At 36.8% G+C, this 22,039-nt stretch overlaps 3 protein-coding genes and 1 pseudogene across 3 annotated transcripts; 1 reads left to right on the top strand and 3 right to left on the bottom strand.

Annotated features, from left to right (window-relative positions):
- Window positions 1–6,620: 6,620 nt before the first annotated feature.
- On the bottom strand, window positions 6,621–14,596 carry LOC126616915 (uncharacterized). Its single transcript, XM_050285040.1, has 3 exons — window positions 13,987–14,596; window positions 7,433–7,576; window positions 6,621–7,079 (listed from the first exon to the last, which is right to left on the bottom strand). The coding sequence occupies exons 1-3, from the start codon at window positions 14,308–14,310 to the stop codon at window positions 6,846–6,848; spliced, it is 702 nt and encodes a 233-aa protein (XP_050140997.1). The 5' UTR covers window positions 14,311–14,596; the 3' UTR covers window positions 6,621–6,845.
- LOC126616914 (putative disease resistance protein RGA4) lies at window positions 11,075–12,465 on the bottom strand (annotated as a pseudogene).
- Window positions 14,597–14,720: 124 nt separating the features above from the next.
- LOC126616916 (mitochondrial import inner membrane translocase subunit TIM22-4-like) lies at window positions 14,721–17,335 on the bottom strand. The gene is made up of 4 exons (XM_050285041.1): window positions 17,015–17,335; window positions 16,194–16,384; window positions 16,021–16,093; window positions 14,721–15,078 (listed from the first exon to the last, which is right to left on the bottom strand). Exons 1-4 carry the CDS (start codon window positions 17,163–17,165, stop codon window positions 14,993–14,995), a joined length of 501 nt encoding a protein of 166 aa, XP_050140998.1. The 5' UTR covers window positions 17,166–17,335; the 3' UTR covers window positions 14,721–14,992.
- A 1,503-nt stretch (window positions 17,336–18,838) lies between these two features.
- On the top strand, window positions 18,839–21,101 carry LOC126615777 (40S ribosomal protein S4-3-like). Its single transcript, XM_050283672.1, has 5 exons — window positions 18,839–19,003; window positions 19,101–19,178; window positions 19,523–19,703; window positions 19,823–19,920; window positions 20,453–21,101. The coding sequence occupies exons 1-5, from the start codon at window positions 19,001–19,003 to the stop codon at window positions 20,888–20,890; spliced, it is 798 nt and encodes a 265-aa protein (XP_050139629.1). The 5' UTR covers window positions 18,839–19,000; the 3' UTR covers window positions 20,891–21,101.
- The last annotated feature ends 938 nt before the right edge of the window (window positions 21,102–22,039 follow it).

Genomic DNA, 22,039 nt, shown 5'->3' with positions numbered 1-22,039 from the left:
TATGTTAGAAAAGTTTATCTGCAACTTATGCAATATCGTAGTGCAGAAGGTGGAATTAGTAAACACTATGCTGGGGGATTTGTCTGATCCTTTGCACTCCACATGAAATTTTGTCTAATTTAATTAGAATTTGTTTATCACTTAAGGCGTACGTAATCTTTGTCTGGTGACTCCAGTTTCATAACAGGAACTCTTTTTTTAATGGTCATGATCTCACAGATAGAATCCAGAAGTTTTTTTTAAGTATTTGAAGGATCGCATGCGCACACATATAAATCCTTATAAATAAATTAAAACCAACGAATTATGCATATTTTTTCGAATCATCTCAAAAATCAGAATCTACTCTCTCTTGTATTATTCAGGGTTTTCAATCTTATTTTTTCATATGTTCACTTTTATATTCAATCTTGTGATCTTAATCTTTACTATTCAGCAGCAACTACATCAAATGTAACACCTGTTAGGCTGTTTCCCCTCCAATATTCATCCTTATACTTTTCACTGATTTCTTTGTACTATGCGGACTATAACATGTGCTATTTCTCTCGTTCTAGTATTTTAACATGTGGTATTAACATTAGGTTACAATACTGAAAGATGAGTATAATATGGAACTCACGTAACACCAGCAAGGACCCTTATTTCGTATATAGACATAATTCTAATAGGATACGCCCATCATAAGCTTATTAGGATTAATCCTTATATATCTATATACTTCCCTAAATTAAGTCCAAATAGAATATGAAACCCCTTTTGCCCATATTACTCAATTTGATCACTAACCTTAGTGGGCACGTGATATGCTAAGTTAATATTCCAAAACGTAATTGGATTTCCAAGCAATCCATATAAGTGACTAGGAGACCACATTAGGCATCATTGGGATTTCTCCTAATACGTGCGACACATGAAGAAAATATTTCAACATTCTTCCATTTGGTCGAACTGGTCATTTGCTTTCATTAGTGGAAATCGAAATTAGAATTTAACTTAGTGACGTCAACAGGGAATATAAACCAACATGGTTTCCTAACATGTTCGGGCAAATAAGCATTCTCACAATGAACTAACAAACACATTATAGTTTCATAATCACAACTATGAACATACCTATCCACATGAACATCAAGACTTAAACAAAATATAAGTTAAGACATTAACCATAATAGTGATAGACAAATTTAAAATGTCTTTTAAAAAACCTGTGGTCCTTCCTTAGTGAGATTACAAATCTCCATTAGGCTTCTATTGAATCTCCATTAAGCTTCTATGGGTGCGACAAAGCGTGGTGGGCCCATAACCCATAGGTCTCAAGATCAAAATTAAATTCTAATACTATGGAAAAAGTTGATGTTCCGCCATAAAACCAGTTTGCAATATGAAGAATAGTCCAACTCCCGATAAGCCCTTGCAAGAAATGGATATCACCTATATAGGATTTTGTCCTTCACATTCTCACAGTTAATAGTCTTAAAAACAAAGAGAAAAGTTTAGAGTAGTGACCTTATTCCTTTTCCAAAAAATTAAACATGATATTAAAACTAATTAACATTTAATTAAGGTGCAAGGTAACAATTGGTGTTGACTATATATACGTGTTATGATTTGAATGAAGTAACATTATGGAATTGTGTTCATGATACATGAAAAAGTTACTCATACCATTCAACTCTCATCCAATGCACGAGTTTAAATAAGTAGGGTTAAAATTCCTTAAAAAAAACCAGGGTCAATCTAATCACAAACAATGTGATAACACAAATCTAATATAAAAAAACTGGAATAAAATGATCCCTTGCAATAAGTTTAAAAAGAAAATATAAGGGGGTTTGCTTTTCATTTTTCTTGTTCCTCCTTTTAGTTAAGTTGGTAGAGTAAAAATAATTGCATAATACTCGTATATATATACAAGGCATCCTTTACAATCATCCCTAGCTTGCTAAAAATACCGATCAAATGAATCACGTGACGAATGACTGTGAGAGAAACGTTGTATGCATATGTGACCAAACGCTATCGTTGCATCACACAGATTAATCACCATCATAGTATTCATTGTAATTCATAAGTTCATAATGTGAAACAAGAAAAGGAGTGATGCTTGCTTCTAACTTGTTTTGGGGCAAAATATTGACCGAAGGGCAAAGCTTTGTCATATACTGGTGCTTTCATTGTACAGAGTAGGGCCTTTCACTCTGAAGGAATTGTTGCGTTCACGCATTAGCAGGGTACCTAACCCACAGAAAAATCCAATGGCAGTAGAAGAAGAATAACAATTTGCAAAGATACGACTCTATAGTGATATATACTGATTTATATAATATGCATGCTGGGTCCCTCCCGACGTTTTTGACAAACTGTAGTTTGAGTCTCCGACAGGATATGAAGCGTAGATTTCTTCACAGACAGTGTCCAATCGTCTCTCAGCCTTGGATGCTCCCCAAAACAGCCATCGGAAAAGGAAAATGCTAGTTCCAGTCACGGGATGAGTGATTAATTTTTTGACCATAGATGTATTTGAATCTCCTGTCTATTTAGAGTTAGAATCACTCACGCATAAGTGGATGACTGTGGTCGTGGCAGTTCTCTCTTTTGCACAAAGCTAATCCAACAAGCGAAGTTTGATGCGTTGTAGCTATAGCTTACACTATGTTTGGATGAGGAAACTAAATTTAAATTTGAACAAAAGTCATAGTGTATAAATTGACATTCACCAATTCTTAAGTTTAAATTATGAGTAAACTGTAATCATTTCAAAATTTTCATAAGTGAGAGTTCAAAAATAAAAAATAAAAAATAAAAAACAACTCAATCATGAGTGGCCACCACCACCACCACCACGCACCATCATCATCACCATCACCATCACACTTGTCGCCACCACCACATACAATTGTCTCACCAGCCATTGCCGCCGCCACCATCCACTGTCATTACCTCCGCCATCACCACCCACCATAATCACCGCCTCACCACCTCTAAACTACTATCTCTCATTTTACATTAATAACTCTACACACACATTGAAAGTTTTATATTTAAATTTCATTATTCTTTTAAGTTAATCAAACAAACAAAATTCATCTATTTAAGAAGCCTTGGTTAAAGGACTGACATAATTGGCTTGATAATTTGTTGATACACATTCAATACTGGAGTAGATATTAACAATATCTTATTTATTCATAGTTTTATAACTTACGCCCCCATTCCTAATTTTTGGGCAACAACTTTGGCCAATGCAACTCCCTTAACAAATGCAGCTACCTTCACCAATTTGAACCACAACTCCAATTCCATATTAGCAAGTAGGAAAAGGATTCTCATATTTTACAAGAAATTTGGTGCCATCTATTTTTCAACCTTCACGTCATATTATTCTTGCAAACATCAATTTAATTTAAAATCAATTACCAATATGATTCTTGATTTCTCGTGATGAAATCTTTATGTTTGTTAAAATACTATCCAAAGGAAAAATGATTGAGGTACTATGCTATGAAACTAGAAAAATAGACAATTTTAATGGTTGAAATTTGAAAAACAAAATTTCATCATTTCAAATTATGTTATTAAGAATTCCATAATAATCTTAAATTTCCTCTTCTACACACAAAATCAACAAGAAATCAATGTGGTAGGACATGGGGTGGTAAGTGTTGGACCATTTGGTTTTGCTTTGGAGTCATGGACCCTAGTGAGTACCACAAGGGTCTGACCCGTGCATTACAAGACAAATTAAAGGAGCAAACTAGAGAGTGGTAAATGCGTTGCTCTAGGTTAATTGGATGAATGTATTATCATTGACCATTCATTCACTTGATGGGTGTGGGTAACTATATGATATGATGTTTCTTAATAGAGACTGAACCTGTAGTCCAGAGTCCCTAGCACCAGATCCTAGAGTGGGATCGGAGATATTTTACCGAGTAACCTGGACATCCTCTTGTATCGGAGATTCTGATTTTACTTTAGGTTCATTGAGGTTCATTGAGGTTTCACGTAATGAGAGTTGTAGATACGAAGAAATATATTTCAATTGTACGTAAGAATATCTTTCAAAGAGAAATGTCTTTGTGATTTGTCTTGAAAAATGATTAATATAGATTAGTTAAGTTCACCTTAGTGCCAACAATCATGTTAAATGATGGGCCGTTTTTTTCGTATTTAGTAGTTTTCAATTTTTAGTTTTTGAAAACTAAAAACTCTTTCAAGAAAATGAAAAACTAATTATTGAAAGTTAAATTTTGAAAACTCAAAGAATGCAGTTTTCACTTCTTTTGTTTTCATTTTTTATTTTTATGAAAATTAAAAGTGGTTACTAAACGAGTTTTTCAGTTGTTAAAAAAGTGAAAACAATAATTGAAAATTAAAAAATAAAATGATTATCAAACTGCTCTCGAGGGTATTATAATTGATTGAAATTTTACCCATTGCTTATCGGAGGAATCGATTTTGTAGACTCAAAACAGAAGATCATCCCCTCTCCCTTCACTTTTCTTTTCTTCTACTTTGCAATCAAGTCCTATCGAAAATCAAACGCCCAATCAGTCCATAACTTTTCATTCCTCCACGTTTCCTTCCTACCAAACATGGTTGTAGAAACGACTTGGTGAGATGTAAGTTCTTACCAATTGTTTCTTAATGATTAAATTTTGTTGCTTCATATTTGGAAGATTTGAAGTGACCACTAGCTCAAAATCATTTCTTCTCATAAGATAAATATGGGATTAGATAATTTCTTTGCCAAATTTGAGGGGTTTGTATAGCAAATTATTGTGTAGGGACCCACTATAGCAAATTATTGAGGGCTGCTGCATGGAATATTCTTTTTTGGTCTCAGGATGTGATATGACAACTAGACGTGATAATTTTTTGCACGATCAATTTGTTAACCAATCGGGTTATTAAGAAGTCACTCATTAAAAACTCTTTATAATAACGTGTATGATAAGTAAACACGAAAACGGCTTGTTTACTAGGTCTAGACACTATGTAGTACCTGAAAGACAATGTGTTTTAATATTTATGTGGCAATATGATATTTAATATGTCGTTTTTCATTTAATTATTTATTAAATTACAATATCACAAGAAGAGTGACGTTCCAATTACTCCTTAAGTTTCTAGCCATCTGCAGTGAACCTACTAGCTTTTATTTTCCCAATTTTTAGGATTTTCTTGTAATCAGTTTAAGTGGTTTTAATCTTTTTTATTTCATGTTCATTGATCTATTGTAAATAGGAGTCTTTGTAATAGTTGCTATAATATGGTGAACCATAACATTTTTTATCATTGAGCTAGCATAACATTTTTTATCATTGAGCTAGCATCATTGGTTAATAGAGATGCAATGGGAAGCATCTGGCTTCGTGTTTTTTGTGTTAGTGTAGTTTTTGTGTAATACCTGTTATCTTAAATAGCGTGTCTTTCATGATGAATATATATTTTATAGGATTTGCACCAGGATTTTCAAAAGTGAAGGTTGCAGGAGAATAATTCTGTCCTGGGTCCAAAAGTTTTGACCCATTGATCAGTGTATTCCACTCTATATTATAGCAACTAGAGTAAAAGTACCATGTAACTAATAGATCAATGAACATGAAATAAAAAAGATTAATGAACATGAACTAAAAAAATGATATAAAAAAGACTCCTATTTATAATAGATCAATGATAAAAAATGTTATGGTTCACCATATTATAGCAACTAGAGTAAAAGTACCATGTAACTAATGCATGACATGAACACTGAAAAGTTTTTCCATACCAAAACCAACGATGCATGCTTAGCATAGTTTTGGGGAGTCTCTTAACTTTGAGCAACTCCAAGAGATTCTATAAAAGAATCAATATGAATTTAAACAAAATGAATAGTCACTCTTTAAATTTACAGAGTAATTATTCATCAACTAAATATTAAAAAAAAAATTAAAACTCAAGGGTAGACCCTTGAGCAAGGAGAAAAAGAACAGAGAGAATGATGTTTTAGAAAATGTGTGGGTTGAGTTTGAATTGTTAATAATAAAATATTCGAAGTTTGTTAAAATAGAGAGTATTGTTTGAGATGAAAATTTAATTGATATCTAAATTTTTTTAACAATGTTCATTTACTAGTTTAACAAAAATTTAAAGCTTCTCTTAAAAATGCTCTTATGTAGCACCTGGGAATCCAATCCAGTTTTCAAGTAGGTTGGGAGTTTTTATGGAGCTACTGCGAGTCTGCGACCAGCCCATGAAACCCTATGGGTCCTTCAGTCCACCCAAATAAAGAAAGTGTTTGGCATTGAGGAGTAGATAGAAATATAGCACCACACTTTGAAATGGTAACTTTCTCTTGTCACAGTAGCTGTGAGGATATTCTCATGTTATCAGACATTTGCACCATACATGTACCTAAGCAATAATCAATCTGACACCATACATAGCAAATCTAAGAAATAATCAACTCGAGAAACTTATATTTATAGTCTGGCAACATAAGCGTCACAATACTTAATTTCTTTACCACCTCACTCAAATAGCTAGTGATTTTAAGAGTTAATATGAAGATTTGATTGATACCAGACGTCACCAATAACAAAGTACCCGTGACATACAAATTGCTCTCCAACTTTAAAAAAAAAATTCAATATTAAAATCTACTGTGTTATAAATTCAAATTAAATAAACAGACATTCTTTTACACTACATATTTCTATTCCTGTATATTAATTGAGAATAGTAATGCGAAAAACAAATTCCCGGCACAGTGTCTGAGTTCAGCACCAACCAACTCACAAGCATCTGCACTCCACTGGAAACGGGAAATATGAACAAGCTACATGAACTTCAAGCTATTACACCATAAACGTCCATATCAAAATTGCCAGGTTCATTTGACGGATCCACGATGTTATGGTCGATCCTATTCTTCCTCTTACTGCTGCCATATTTCCCTCGTTGTAGCCAACTGAACGCGTAGATTTCGAAGTTTCCTTTTGGATGGTACTGAGGGAAAATTTACTGCAAGCCTTGAGTGCAGTGGTGCCGTTACAGGCATTGCAGACATAGCTCAGAAAGTTTTCGTAGTCCTACAACAGGAGAAGAATGTCATTTCCTGAAAATCCCGATAATAGAACGATAATCAAAATAACCATCAGTAGTGCAAATGAAAAAAAACCACATATGCATAACCCAAACTTGGTGACAATCGTAATAGCATTGAGCAATATGATCATGAGGAAGGAACAAACCTCAGAATTTGCACTGTCCTACTCAACAGAACACCATAGGTTGTTCCAAAAATGACATGATCAAGAATCAGTGAAACGTCAAAAAGAAGTTTCAGCGTGATCCCTCCTACGCTTCACCTCTACCTAACGCTGTTTTTGTGCACATGCCTGAATAATTAATGAGCTGAATACAAGAAGCAGAGAAAACTAACCTCTTTACCATGCATGTCCACTGCTGTAGCATTCAGTAGTAGGTTTTGAATCCAAGCCCAGTTTCTCGTAACACGACTCCCACTGGGTCTACTTGTGCTCGTAAACCAAACTCTTGGCGCAATTAACGAAAGGAAAAGATCATTCTGCACAACAGTGACAGTGAACCAGAAGTTAGCAATTTAAGCTTAAATATTACTTTCTGTTAAGTCCAACATAACTCCATAAATGGCATCCAAATTAAGATACATATCTGTAAAACCAACCGACAACCCTATGTAGTACGAACACTCAATAATCCAAGTTATTGAAACTGACCGGTTCTGAGCATGCTAGAGTTTAGCTGGGTCTATGTTGGAAGGTGTTCAAGGCACATCACAGCTCATCAAAGTTCAAGTTGCAATTTCAATTCTAGCCCTCATTCTTGGGTAGAGTTGCAGCTACTACTAAACCGTCACTTTTGTTACCAATTTGTTTTTTGTTCCAATCCCTTAATTCTAGGGTTAATGTCTTCTAGTATCTTAGTTCTAGATTTCTTGTAACTTGCAACTAGGGCTAGCCTTTTTTTTTATTTTTAGGTTTCTTTCTTGTAGCTGTTTGTAATTGTTCAATGGGTTTTTTACCTTGCTCGGCCTCTCTATAAGAGCTCTCACTTGTATTACTACCACATGATGAAATACACAAACGTTTTGTTGAACTGAATTTCAATATCCCATCTCCAAAGCTTTAACCTATCAAAAACTGTTAACATCCTATGCAACATTTCTCAATCAGTTGTCCACTAATGTTGAACCAAGGAACTTTAATGAAGCTGCTCACATTCAAGTGTGGCAGGAAGCAATGAAAGAAGAGCTCAAAGCACTGAATGACAACCAAACATGAAGTGTGGTTGACCTTCCAAAGGGAAAAAGGGCAGTAGGGAGTAGGTGGATATACAAGACAAAGTTCCATTCAAATGGCAGTATTGAAAGACACAAGTCTCGATTAGTAGCCCGTGGTTTCACACAAACTTATGGCATTGACTACAAGGAGACATTTGCTCCTGTAGCCAAAATGAGCATGGTACGAGTGTTTCTGTCTGTAGCAGTTAATCATGATTGGTCTCTATTTCAAATGGATGTGAAAAATGCATTCCTCACTTGAATAGGAGGTATACATGAAGCTTTGTCTCGGACATCCACAAGAGAATGAAACTAACAAAGTTTGCAAGCTTCACAAAGCTATATATGGACTTAAGCAATCCCCCCAAGCCTGGTACTCGAAGTTGAGCTCCGTCCTTGAAGTTTCAGGGTTCAAAAGGAGTCATGTCGATTCTTCTTTGTTTGTTCGCACTGCTACAAGTGGTAAGCTCATTATCCTTATATATGTTGATGATCTTATTATAATGGGAGATAACATACAAGAAATCAATGCCCTCAAATCCTCTCTTCATCAACAATTTGCTCTTAAGCATTTGGGAATCTTAAAGTACTTTTTTGGTATTGAAATGGCCACATCCTCCAAGGGTTTGTTCTTAAATCAAAGAAGATATGTACTTGACCTATTGGATGAAGCTCGCATGTTGGATTGCAAGCCAGCACGTACCCCTCTTATGAGCAAACTTCAATTAGATGTCCAAAGTAAACCATTGTCAAACCTTAGTGTCTATCAACATATGGTAGGAAAGCTGTTCTACCTCACAATTACATGACCTGATATTGCTTATTCAGTAAGCCTTGTCAGCCAATTTATGCACTCTCCCACACTGATTCACTGGGAGATTGTCAAAAGGATACTTAGATACTTGAAGGGGTCAATTGGCAGAGGCTTGCTCATGAAGAAACATGGCTCAAATCACATTATGGCATACACATATGTTGATTGGGCAGGTAATGCCCTCGATCGCAAGTTTACCACTGGTTTCTGTACATTTGTTGGTGGTAATCTTGTGACATGGAAGAGTAAAAAACAAACGGTGATTGTGCGATCAAGTGCTGAGGCTGAGCAAAGAGCCATGGCAGCCACGACTTGTGAATTAATGTGGTTAAAGAGTCTCCTAGCTGACCTTGGCTACATTGACAAGGAACCTATGTCTTTGTTTTGTGACAACCAAGCTGTCATGCACATAGCTTCAAACCCAAATTTTCACGAGAGAACAAAGCATATTGAGGTTGATTGTCATTAATCCGTGCTCAAGTCCAATCCAAAGTCATCAACACAGTGTACACTCGAAGTTACGATCAACTTGCTGACTTTTCACAAAAGCTCTCGACTCTACTCATTTCCAAAGATTACTGAGCAAGCTTGGATCAATTAACACTCTTGATCCAGCTTGAGAGGGAGTATTGAAACTGACCGGTTATGAGCATGCTAGAGTTTAGTTGGGTCTATGTTTGAAGGTGTTCAAGGCACATCACAGCTTATCAAAGTTCAAGTTGCAACTACAACTCTAGCCCTCATTCTCGGGTAGAGTTGCAGTTGCTACTAAACCGTCACTTTTGTTACCAACTTGTTTTTTGTTCCAATCCTTTAATTCTAAGGTTAATGTCTTCTAGTATCTCAGTTCTAGATTTCTTGTAACTTGCAACTAGGGATAGCCTTTTTTATCTTTTGGTTTCTTTCTTGTAACTGTTTGTAATTGTTCAATGGGTTTTTTACCTTGCTCGGCCTCTCTATAAGAGCTCTCACTTGTATTACTAACACATGATGAAATACACAAACGTTTTGTTGAACTGAATTTCAATACAAGTAGATTGAAATACATAATGAATCTACGAAAATTTCTACAAAGAATTCATTAGATAAATCTAAACGGTTTAACTTAACCCCATAAACACCCAATAAGTTCTTCCCTTCTCTTATAAGCACATGCAAGATCCCTCATTTTACGAAGTGACGAATTTTCAAGGCTTACCAGTGCAGGCTAGATCTTTGTTGCACAGGCTTCCACAGTGTTCAATAAACATTCAAATGGACCATGCTGCAACCATCAGAAATAACTAAGTCAATAAATTGAATTAGAAATGCAAATGAAAACCCAAGAAAACAGTATTGGATGAGAGGACCTGGCAAGTGAATGTGTCATTGCTTCTGAGCTTGGCCTTACCCCAAAGAGAAACCTTGAGATCAACAATGGAGATAAACTCGTCTTTGAAGAGCTTGACAAGGTAATTCACAATGAAGTTGGCGCTGTAGGGGCAAAGAGACTCGTAATACAAAGCCAGTGAAACTTTACTAGAATCCGAAGGTGGAGTTCTGTCTGTAGAAGACGAAGGGGGTGTGAACACAGCAACCAAGAAGAGGCAAGACAAAAGAGAAAAAGAAAGGGTTCTACGTTCGAGCCGAGAGGAAGCCATTGGACTAGGAAAGCTGAAAGAGAAAAGGAGAGCTTATTAGGTGTTTATGGGCTGGTAAGTACGAAATCAGTTAATTTTGAACAACGACGAAAGTTTCCATGGCAATAGTATTAAAAACATTGATTTCGTCTTTACGAACAAACTACAAGTTGACACATATTCAAAAGTAATTTCTTCTCTTAGAGCAAAAGAAATTATTTTCACACACACTTCAAACTGTAATTTGTGTGCATAAACGAATTCGATGAGCCAAGTATGATCAGATAGAGAGAGACCTGGTAAGTGATGGTGCTGTTGGATCTAATCCTGGCATTGCCGAAGGGATAGAGCTTTAGATAGGTGATGAAGATGATTCCGGTTTGAAGAGCTTAATTAGATCATTGACAATGGCTGATAACTGTTGGGACACAGTGTTTCGTAGTAGAGCTCCACCATGACTTTGTTGCTACTGCTTTTGCTCTCCGAATAAGTGGCGGAAGTTGGAGAGAGTGAAACGGAGCAGAGGAGGAGGAGGAGGAGGTGGTGAAAGGGGTCACACAAAAATGACAGTTCAATAGAGTTGAAATACAACCATGCCTGGGAGATATTGCAAGTAATATAACCACAACCATTTAGTAGAAGACATACTTAGATCCCTGAGAAGTTTCGTGTCCCTACAGTTTCATTTACGCCCTCAGCAATATCCTTGATAATATGACGATTCGCCATTGACGGTATATTTAGAATCTTGATGTTTGGGATGTGAGAAATCTTGTGCCACTCCTCTCCACTGCCTTCTTTGCAATGTTCGGCAAGTTTCAGACACACAAAAATGGAAAGATTCTGCAGCGGTATTTTGCAGAGGAAGTCTGGCAGCGTTTCTAGCGCATAGCATTGCCCTATTTTTAAGGACGAAAGGCATGTCATGATTGTAATTTCAGAATCCACTTCGTTCCACCATTTCACACCTTCCCAGTCTTTCCAGGACTACATATTGTTAAAGTAGAGTAACTTCAGTTTCGGGAATAACATTGATGAGGATGATTTGAACGGGGAAGATGTTTGATCATCTTCTTCTACTCCCAAGAACTCACCACCAACCTTTCGTACACCCGACATCCCTCATACGTACAGTTTTTCGAAGAACGGCAATCTCCCAATAGGAGGCAATTCACAAGCCGAATTATCCTGCAGAGTAAGGAATCGAAGCTTGTTTAAAGACATCAACCAATTCGGCCAGGTGGAGCCAACGTACCCATAAATCACTAAAGATTCAAGATCATCATGCGGTCGTAAGGCATTCATTATTCTTACGCTGCTTTGTCCAAGCTCGTCGCGCCCTTCACCAAAAGAAAGTACGAGATGAAAAAGTGGCTTCTTGTCCCGCAAATGTGCTTCACTAACTTGGCTCCCATCTTTCACCTTCCCCAATATTCTTATTGTGAGGTTGCCGTGGAGCTGGTTCAAGGTTCTCAAATCCCCAGCTTGAAATGCTTCGCCGTTGTCAATAGAAACTAGAGGACACACGTCTAGTGTGTGCAAATTTGTTAAGCTCCCGATCCCTTTCGGCAAGTACTCCAAACCGCTCAACCCCACGTACAGATGCTTTAAGCTTGTCAACTTTCCCATGTTACCAGGCAATTTTTTAAGTGAATTGCATCTCCAAAGGTCTAAGGTATACAAATTGCATAAACCACAAATGGTGTCCGGTAATTTCCCCAAATTTTGACTCCTGGACAAATCAATATGTCTCAAATGTATTAATTCACCAATCTCCTCTGGGAGTTCTTTGATGGAACTCTGAGACAAATTTATTGTCCTAAGACATTTAAATTGTGAAATAGCGTACACTGTATCAACGTTCAAGTGAATTATTATGAGCGTACGCAGATTTTTACAATATTCAAAAGTGATAGAACGTAAGGTTAGAATATCAACTACAGACGTTAAGGTCAAATGGCGAACCTTACTGCCCAATACCTCTATTTCACAATTAGCCCCCTTAGCCTTTGTAATCAAACATTCCTTCTTGGTGATAAATTGCATGTAGTCACTTACAATATCATGCATCTTGCAACGCATTACTGTAGCAGTGTTATGGTCTTTTACAAAATCTTGAAAAAAAGACCACGCAACCAAGTTATCAAAAAGTTTGACCCAATTTTTCCTTATCTTTATTCTCTTTTGAATTAAGATAATCTTGTGCCATTCAAAGATTAATCAAGTTATCCCTGATAAACTCATAATCTTTTGAAAAAATAGCACAACATAAAAGGCAACATCTATCTCTTGGGGCCAAATCATAATAACTTAGAAATAATGGTTGGAAAACTTCTTGCTCCACTTCTTTCCAATCCCATGTTTTAGTATTCAAAACGTTTAACCATTCCCACCTTTTTCTCTTCTTGCGCATCATACTACCTAAAGTCTTTGCAATAAGAGGCAAACCCTTGCACTTCTTTACAATTTCCTTATTGATATCTCCAAACACCTCATGTTGTACTACTTCCCTATTTGGAAATGTCATATGATTAAAGATTGACAAACAATTCTGTTCACTTAACTCTCCAAGATTAATCATGTGAGGAGTTGCTCTCATCATAAAAGCAATACTTTGTTTTTGCGTGGTAACCAATATTCTACTATCCTCAGCACCATTTTGCATCAATGAAAAATTTAACTGGTCCCATTTTTTACGGTCTTCAGTCCACACATCATCCAACACAAGAAGAAACTTTTTCCCCTAATGGATTTAGACATGGATTGTAAGACACGATCCAACTCATTTGAACTTGGGGAGGCATCACCACTAATCGCTTTGGCAATCATTATCACATCAAAAGGTTCCGACACACAAACCCATATTCTCTCATGAAAATGGGCTTTAACATTGACATCGTTATAGGCTAGGTGAGCTAAAGTTGTCTTTTCCATACCTCCCATCCCTACAATAGGGATGATAAGGAGCCCCCTCCCTTCTTCACTAGTATCACTCACCAACTTCCTTATCAAACTCTCTTTTTCCTTTTCTCGACCAAATATCTCAGATACATCGACAAAAGACGAAGTTTGCTGTTTTTGAATGACTTTTTCAGTGAGTTGAAAATTATACATTTTTCTTTGCTTATAAATCTCAGCTAACATCTCATTTAGGTCTTTATCTTCACAGCAATTTCACGACGGTTAAGTACCTCCCCGGCTTGGCCAAGACAAAAACAACGAGCGAAAATAGAGAAACATACCTTTCTCTGAGGAGCAATACGAGTTACACCTTCTCTTTCTTGTTTCTCAACCTGTTGTCTCAGAATCTCAGTATTCCACTCATCCAGCACGTCCACCATCTGGTACAATATTTCCTTTAGGTTGTCCAGCCAGTTTTGCACGTTGGCCTCCTTAATTTGCCTTTGCTCTGCATCCTCAAGCACAGATTCAATAGCTTCCAGGTTGCTAGTGAACTCTTCAACTTCTTTCTTGACGTTCAGAACGAGTTTCACCTCGTCCGCTACATATTGATAAGTTGTTGAAGCCAACTTTTCTAGTAGTGTGGAAACAAGCACATCAACCATTTTCAGGCTTCGAAACTTAGAAAACCAATTGAGAGCGGAGGAGAAGAAGAAATCGGGAAGGGAAGTATGTATGAAGAGGAAATGCAGGATGGTTCCCGTTTCCCTGTCGGCTTTATAAAACAAGATTCTTTGCTTTACCAAGATAGGGAATATGGTGACTTGTTACCATAAAGATTTTAGCTTTGATGCTACTGTTTAGTGTTTACTGTCTGTGGAGGGAAAGGAATAACGAACATTTTAGGAGCGAATGTGAATGCCTAATCCAGCAAGCAACTTAATTTCTTTAGAGCCTAAACATTCTTCTCAGAATCTGAATGTCTTCCTTGGGTGTAGACTTCCTACCGGAAATGAAACCTTTCGTTTGGGTGGCCGTTTGTTAGACTATGAATCTAAATCATTGATCATGTTGATTCTTATCTAAAACTTCGGAGTAGATTCTGACATGAAATAAAACCGTCTACAACTGGAGTTATAAACCCCGCGGCCGTTCATAAATAAATACATAATACAAAAAATTTAGATTTGTATGTTCGCCAGAACATCCCTTGATAAATTTCGGATAAATTATTGGCTGAAGTTGAACCTAAAGCAAAAGCATTTGTATCACCGCAGGGCTCTTCTACTGAATTGTCATATTTCTAGTGTCTGCAAAACTGGGGCAGCACAGGCAACGCGCTCAAACTCAATCATGTCTATCCAAAAACTTCTCTATCAGCACCGAAAATGCAGCAAAGCCGGCACAACCAACACAGGCCGCTTGTGGACCAGCTACAACAGGACAACATGAGGAGGTGTAAGAGTAATCTTAACATGCATGAAAACAAATTATGCAGATAGCAGGACTATAATGAGAATAACACCAACAAGGCCGGTACTTGTCTGATCTACTCATTCTTTTACCCGTGTTATATCACATATATTTCAGGGAGGCTTACTCGATGACTGCCCTCTATACCCAAGTCAAGGCTAGGGCAAGGGAGTGTTCCATCAAAGGAAGTTACCAACATTCTACATAACTAGAGTCATGGGGTCTGGATTCCTGTTTTGACCTCATAGGGAGCAAAAACATCAGAACCTATGGCTGAACTCAGTTACAGAGTGTTGAAGCTCTGATTTTAACTATGATACCAGATTAAGTAAATAGGCATATGCAACCACTTAATATTTTAGGTTATCGTGATGTATTAATAAGTACAACAAAGAATCAACCTATAATTACTTGATTCAAAACGAATCCTTGGACAGGAGAAGAAACCATGTAGCTTCTGCAAGTTAACGTCAAAGATCAGCTCAATATCGACCTAAAACTAAGCACTAACCCCTTAGGCACATGGTTTTAGTTTCAAAAGTTTACATTAGGAGGTTTTAGATTTTTAATAACACCATTCATCAGCTATGCCAAGCATATTACTTATCTTCCCCACCCCTTGTCTCAATAAAATCAGTTCAAACCAGCAGCTCAAACGAACATATATTTTCAAACACTGTTATACAAAAAGATGGACTTTCCAAAGGAGAAGATAGGGAACGCAAAAGTCCAAATAGAATCATTATGGTGATATGCTTCAATGCGGAGTTGATAATGCTCATTATATAGATTACGTAAGGCCCTAGATTTACGGATTTCATTTAAAGTATTAGATCTCTATGTCAGTTTAAAGCCTTGAAAATCAACGATGAAAAAATGTAAACTGATGGAAAATTGGTTACCTTTGGCTGAGAGTGCACCACCAGTTACACATCCAGCAACAACTGTATTTGTTGTGTCATGTTTAGCTCGTGCCTGAAAACAATAATCCAGAATTAGTCCCTACATCAAAGAAATTAAACCTCAATGGTCGCATAAAAATTAAGATAATGAATTTTGACATATTCCAAAATACCTTTTCAACAACACACTCAGCTGCTGAGAAAACAAATCCCATAACTGCAAATGCTTTTGCAGAACTCCAACTCCTCCGGCCCATCGACTTTGCTTGATAAATGAATTGCTGTTTACCAGTCATTTCGTCTTGCATTATAGGGTTGTCTAACGCTCCGAGAAGCAAACCCATCATCAACCCAAGCCCACCACCTATAAAATTCCCAAAGCTTAAAGAATTAACGATCAGCATAATTAGATTTTAAGATCCTAAAAGCCTTGGAGAAGTACTGCTCACAAAGTACATCCGTTTACTATTAATTTCTATACACAAGTACAAGGAAAAACTCTAGTTGATAAACTTAAAAGCTCTTCTTGGTCATAGAAGCACTTCTTCAGGAAGCACTTCCAAGTGATTTTCTGGGCCAAAATCAAACTACAATGTCAATGTAACGTTCTGGTAGAGTTTGCTGCACTGAGCAAACCACAATACTCACTTTAAAATAAAGAAATTTAGACCTTTTTCGATACATTCAAACCCCAACAGTAACAAATTGGTGTGAACAACTAAATCTATCACATCCTTACTGATACACCACTCTTCTGCACATTCTGAAACACACAAAAATATAATTCGAGACAACAGACAAACAAAAAGACAGTATCTTTCCCATGTTTTATCGGCAGCCAAACAGAGATAAAGGAAAAAAATAAACCCAACAGAAAAAAGGCAGAAACTTTCCCACATTTTCTCAGCAACCAAACAGAGAAAGACGATAAAAGAATCAAAACCCATGTGAGAAAATCCAAAAATTAAGCCAAAGGAAAGCACTTTAGCCATACCCATAACTCCACTAACAACGCTGCGTACGGCGCAGTTGTTCCAAATGTCTTGGCCGCGCATCTCCTCCACCGTGGGCAGCCGTATGGGCTCAATCGGTGGCTTCTCGACCTCTCTCGAGGCCGTAGGTTCGTTCTCCGGATTCGAGGCCATTGCTGTAAAGCTTGAATCGGCAGCCAAATCAGCAACAACCCATAAAATTCTCAGTTGATCTGGGAGTCAGACAAGGTGAAAATTTTGGATCGGTTAAAAAGGGTGGGGTTTTGGGTTCGCCGCCGTAGACGTTTTGAGAGAAGTGGGCAACAATTTACCCGCGTGCGGTGCTTTGACTCTGCTTTGTGGTGCTTTGACTATGTTTTTCTTTGGTTTTGGAGTAATCCGACGGTCATGATCTTTTATTCCTTTGGTTGGGGAGTAATCCGACGGTGGTTCTTACTTCCCTCTCCCAGTGGTAACAAAAAGAATGACTGAAGACCTGGTTAGAAACTCTCTAAACTTAGAAACTATAGTAACTCTCCTGGAGAGAGTATGTCTATGCGAATAAGAATTATTGTTTTTCGTTACTGTAACAAAGCATCTTCTAAACTTTTAATGTTCTCTGTTAACTTTTGCACAAGATATTGATGTGGTATCTCAAATTTTTTATGCACTGTCATGTAATAATTTAGGGTAAACTGTCGGTTTACCCCCTGAACTTTCACCTCACTTTCGATTTCCCCCCTGAACTTTTCTGTTGGAAAATTAAGGACTCAAACTAATTTTTTTAGCCAATTTGCCCCCTACCGTTAGTTTTTCATATATTCCATCCATATTTCCGTTAAGTGAGACCATGTGCATAACATGTGAGGATAGTTAAGTCATTTCAATTTAAAAATGATTAAAAACTGAAAATAAATAATAATAATAATTTTCCCTCTATTTTTTCCCGCTAATTCATATCCTCAATTTTAATTTTCCCTCTCATTCCTATGCATGAGAAATAACATATGGTGTTATTGTTTTCATAAGTAGCTAAGTTAATCTTTTTTTTGAAGCATGTACTACCATTTTTATTTTCTCTAACAAATTAATAATTTGACAAATGCTCATGGTGTTATTGTCTCCAAAGCAGTGCATTAATATAAGAAACATGTCCATAAAAAAGACTAGGGTTTCTTATATTAATGCACTGCTTTGGAGACAATAGCACCATTAGCATTTGTCAAATTATTAATTTGTTAGAGAAAATAAAAATGGTAGACAATAACACCATATGTTATTTCTCATGTATAGGAATGAGAGGGAAAAATAAAATCGAGGATAGGAATTAGCGGGAAAAAATAGAGGGAAAGTTTTGTTTTTTTTATTATTTTTAGTTTTTTAATCATTTTTAAGAGTGAAATAACTTAACTACCCTCACATGTTGTGCACATGGTCTCACTTAACGGAAATATAGATGGAATATATGAAAAACTAACGGTAGGGGGCAAATTGGCTAAAAAAATTAGTTTGAGTCCTTAATTTTCCAATGGAAAAGTTCAGGGGGGAAATCGAAAGTGAGGTGAAAGTTCAGGGGGTAAACCGACAGTTTACTCTAATAACTTATGACAGTGCGTTATCGATTTACTAATCTATAATAAGTTGAAAAAATATAATTTTGCTATATTGATGACACATGAAAAACTTAATTATAACTCTTTTGTTTTGATTCTGATTACGAATTAGTAACATATTATTAGCATAAAAAGTGTGACGTAATATTTTTGTTGATGAGGAAAGGAAACAAATGAGTGGCTAGACTAATGGGGTCCCACACCCACAACTAATCAGATCCCCCCAAAGTCCCCGCCTATTCTGAGCTCGACCACACTAAATCTCACTCTCCAATTCCCCAACCCTAAAACCCCATCTCATTTTTCACTCGCCCATATAAATCTTAAGCCTCTCCGCCGTTTCGTCCCTCTGTATCCTCCTCCTCGCCTAGGGTTTCTGCATCCCACTCTGCAAACATGGTACTCTCTCTGTCTATCTCTATCGCTCTCCTCTTCTTTCTCTCTCTAGAGATCTCTGTTGTGTGTATAACTGTTGGTTTTATGTTGTATGTTACAGGCTAGAGGACTGAAGAAGCATTTGAAGAGGCTCAATGCCCCAAAGCATTGGATGCTCGACAAGCTTGGTGGTGCTTTTGTAAGTAAAACCCTAAAACCCTCTTCCTCAAATTTTAAAAAATGAAGAAACTTTCATTAAACCTGCAGTCTCGTCCCTCATTGTGATTTGGGATTAATTTAAATTTTAGTCTCAAATGTGTTTTTTTAAGGCTCCCAGATGAGAAAAAAAAAATGAAAAATTTTCCGTTATATCTACAATTTTTGCTTCATTTTGGCTTGGGTCTAATGTGAAATTTGGTTTCAAATGTGTTTATTTGGGACCCCAACTGAAAAAAAATGAAGAATTTCTTCAGTAAATCTACAATATTTGCCTTATTTTGATTTGGGTTTGATGGAAATTTGGTTTCAAATGTGTTTGTTTAGGCCCCCAAGCCATCATCTGGTCCCCACAAAGCCAGGGAGTGCCTTCCCCTGGTTCTTATTCTGAGGAACAGGTTGAAGTATGCACTCACATACCGTGAGGTTGTTTCAATTCTCATGCAGCGCCATATTTTGGTTGACGGAAAGGTTAGGACTGACAAGACTTACCCTTCTGGCTTCATGGGTACGTTCTCAACAATTTCATTAAATTTTGTACCAATTCCTTATTTTTCTGGATGATTGTTTTTGCATTGTATCTGTGATGCTTAGAAATGTGCTTAAAGTTATGTTATTTGTCTTCAGATGTTGTTTCGATCCCAAAAACAAATGAGAATTTCCGTCTGCTCTTTGACACCAAGGGTCGGTTTAGGCTCCACTCAATTAGAGATGAGGAGGCCAAGGTTGGTTCTTATGCTCATTGCTTTCTAGTTTTGTGAATGTAATTTTGTTATTACTTGTGTGGAATGTTGCAATTGTGCATCAGGTTTTATTACTGTAGTGTCATTTTGTTAATTAACAGATCTTACGTAACATGTTTCTCCGAAATGTTACATCTTATGTGCAATAAAAAAGATCTTAGATTTTAACAGGAAAAGAACTTCATATGACCTTTCTTGTATTTTTGTTAGATTGGTAGATCATATTGCTACAAAGTGTATTAGTGTTTCAGTTAGCTTACACCGAATAAGAAGTTTTTGATCTTCTGTTTTAATCTTGTTTTTTTTTTTTTTTTGGAAACGTTTTAATCTTGTTTTTTGTTTTAAATGTTTCTTGAAACCTAGGTTCTTTTAGTTTTATGGTTATTCTGCTTTTGCAATGTTGACATTGTTAATGGCTCAGAGTACATTCTGAAATATTTCTAGCTTAGTTTTGTCGTCTACTTTTGGCAAGATAATTAACTATTTGACTTGGTATTATAAATTCCCTGAGCAGTTCAAGCTCTGCAAGGTTCGATCAGTGCAGTTTGGGCAGAAAGGCATCCCCTATCTTAACACTTTTGATGGACGCACTATTCGCTACCCTGATCCGCTCATCAAGGCCAATGACACTATCAAGCTGGACTTAGAGGCCAACAAGATCACTGACTTCATTAAGTTTGATGTTGGTAATGTTGTCATGGTTACTGGCGGAAGGAATAGGGGGCGTGTTGGAGTCATTAAGAACAGGGAGAAGCATAAGGGAAGCTTTGAAACTATCCACGTACAGGATGCCCTCGGACATGAGTTTGCAACCCGTCTTGGTAATGTGTTCACCATCGGCAAGGGTACAAAGCCATGGGTGTCTCTTCCCAAGGGCAAGGGTATCAAGCTAAGCATCATTGAAGAGGCAAAGAAGCGACAAGCGGCCGCCCAAACAGCTGCTACTGCTTAAACAATATGGCGGCAACTATATATTGTTGTTCCTATAGTTTTAGAATGGTACTTAGTTAAGCAGTTCGACTCTTTTCAGCTTATGCTCGAGGGATTTTATTTTCTTTTGTTTTGTGGCCTGCGTTACGTTATGGATTATGAGATGCTGTACTGGCTTGAATCTTGTTATGTTTTGTGCTGGAATGAGATGTGTATTGAACCATTTTTAATCAGCTTGCTGCCTATAGTATGCGGATGTTTGCGTTATCAACTTATCACGTTGTTTGAACAATTTGGCCCTAAAATTTTACCATTTTTATCTATTTTCAAAATAATTTGAACAGTATTGTCTATCGTTAAACATTTTAGTTATTCTGTGAAAATTTTCATTAAATTGAAGAAAACACTAGTGTAAGGGAAGAAGTTGATTTAACAAAATTACTCTTAATATAACAGAGATTTCTCATGACCAAAACGATTGACGGAATGATATTGGGAAAACAAAACGTTTAGAAAATAGCCAAGAAACCAACATTTCCAATGAACATTAAGATTAGGAAAAAGACTAAAAAAATGGGAGAATTGTGAAAAGCACACTTGATCTGTTCATTGATGGCAGCTTTTGATTGGGCAGAGTATTTTTGGCGAGCGAGAGAAGCATGAAGGACACTGGGGACTAGAAGGAGCTCCTTCTTGACCTCTTCCAATGGCTCAAAATTAACACCACCTCCAATGTGGGTCTGTGATTAGCCTCATTTTTGGCAAATATTATCAACCGACCTGAACCATGGACATTGACATTCTGGCGACCACCAAAGTTGTTCAAGAGCCTGAGGCCGCAAAGGTTTGGCCTTTGTGTGATTGTTGGTGAAGAAGGGCCAAAGGCATTGTGAATATATATATATATATATATATATATATATATAGAGAGAGAGAGAGAGAGAGAGAGAGAGAGAGAGAGAGAGAGAGAGAGAGAGAGAGAGATTCTTTTTTTTTTTTTGTGTGTTTTTATCTCACTTTGTGTATTTAACCTATTACTCTGCAGTTCAAATAGTGTCATTGGTGTCTTCTTCTAGCTACATAACTTCATTATCGTAGACGTCTCCCAAATATCTTAGCCTTGTAAGACTACATGGATTTTGCCCATATGTATTGTAATTTTGTTGTTGAG

The sequence above is a fragment of the Malus sylvestris genome, chromosome 3 (genome assembly GCF_916048215.2).
Source record: "Malus sylvestris chromosome 3, drMalSylv7.2, whole genome shotgun sequence".
NCBI classification, from domain to species: domain Eukaryota; kingdom Viridiplantae; phylum Streptophyta; class Magnoliopsida; order Rosales; family Rosaceae; genus Malus; species Malus sylvestris.
This window is presented reverse-complemented; position numbering and strand designations above follow the sequence as displayed.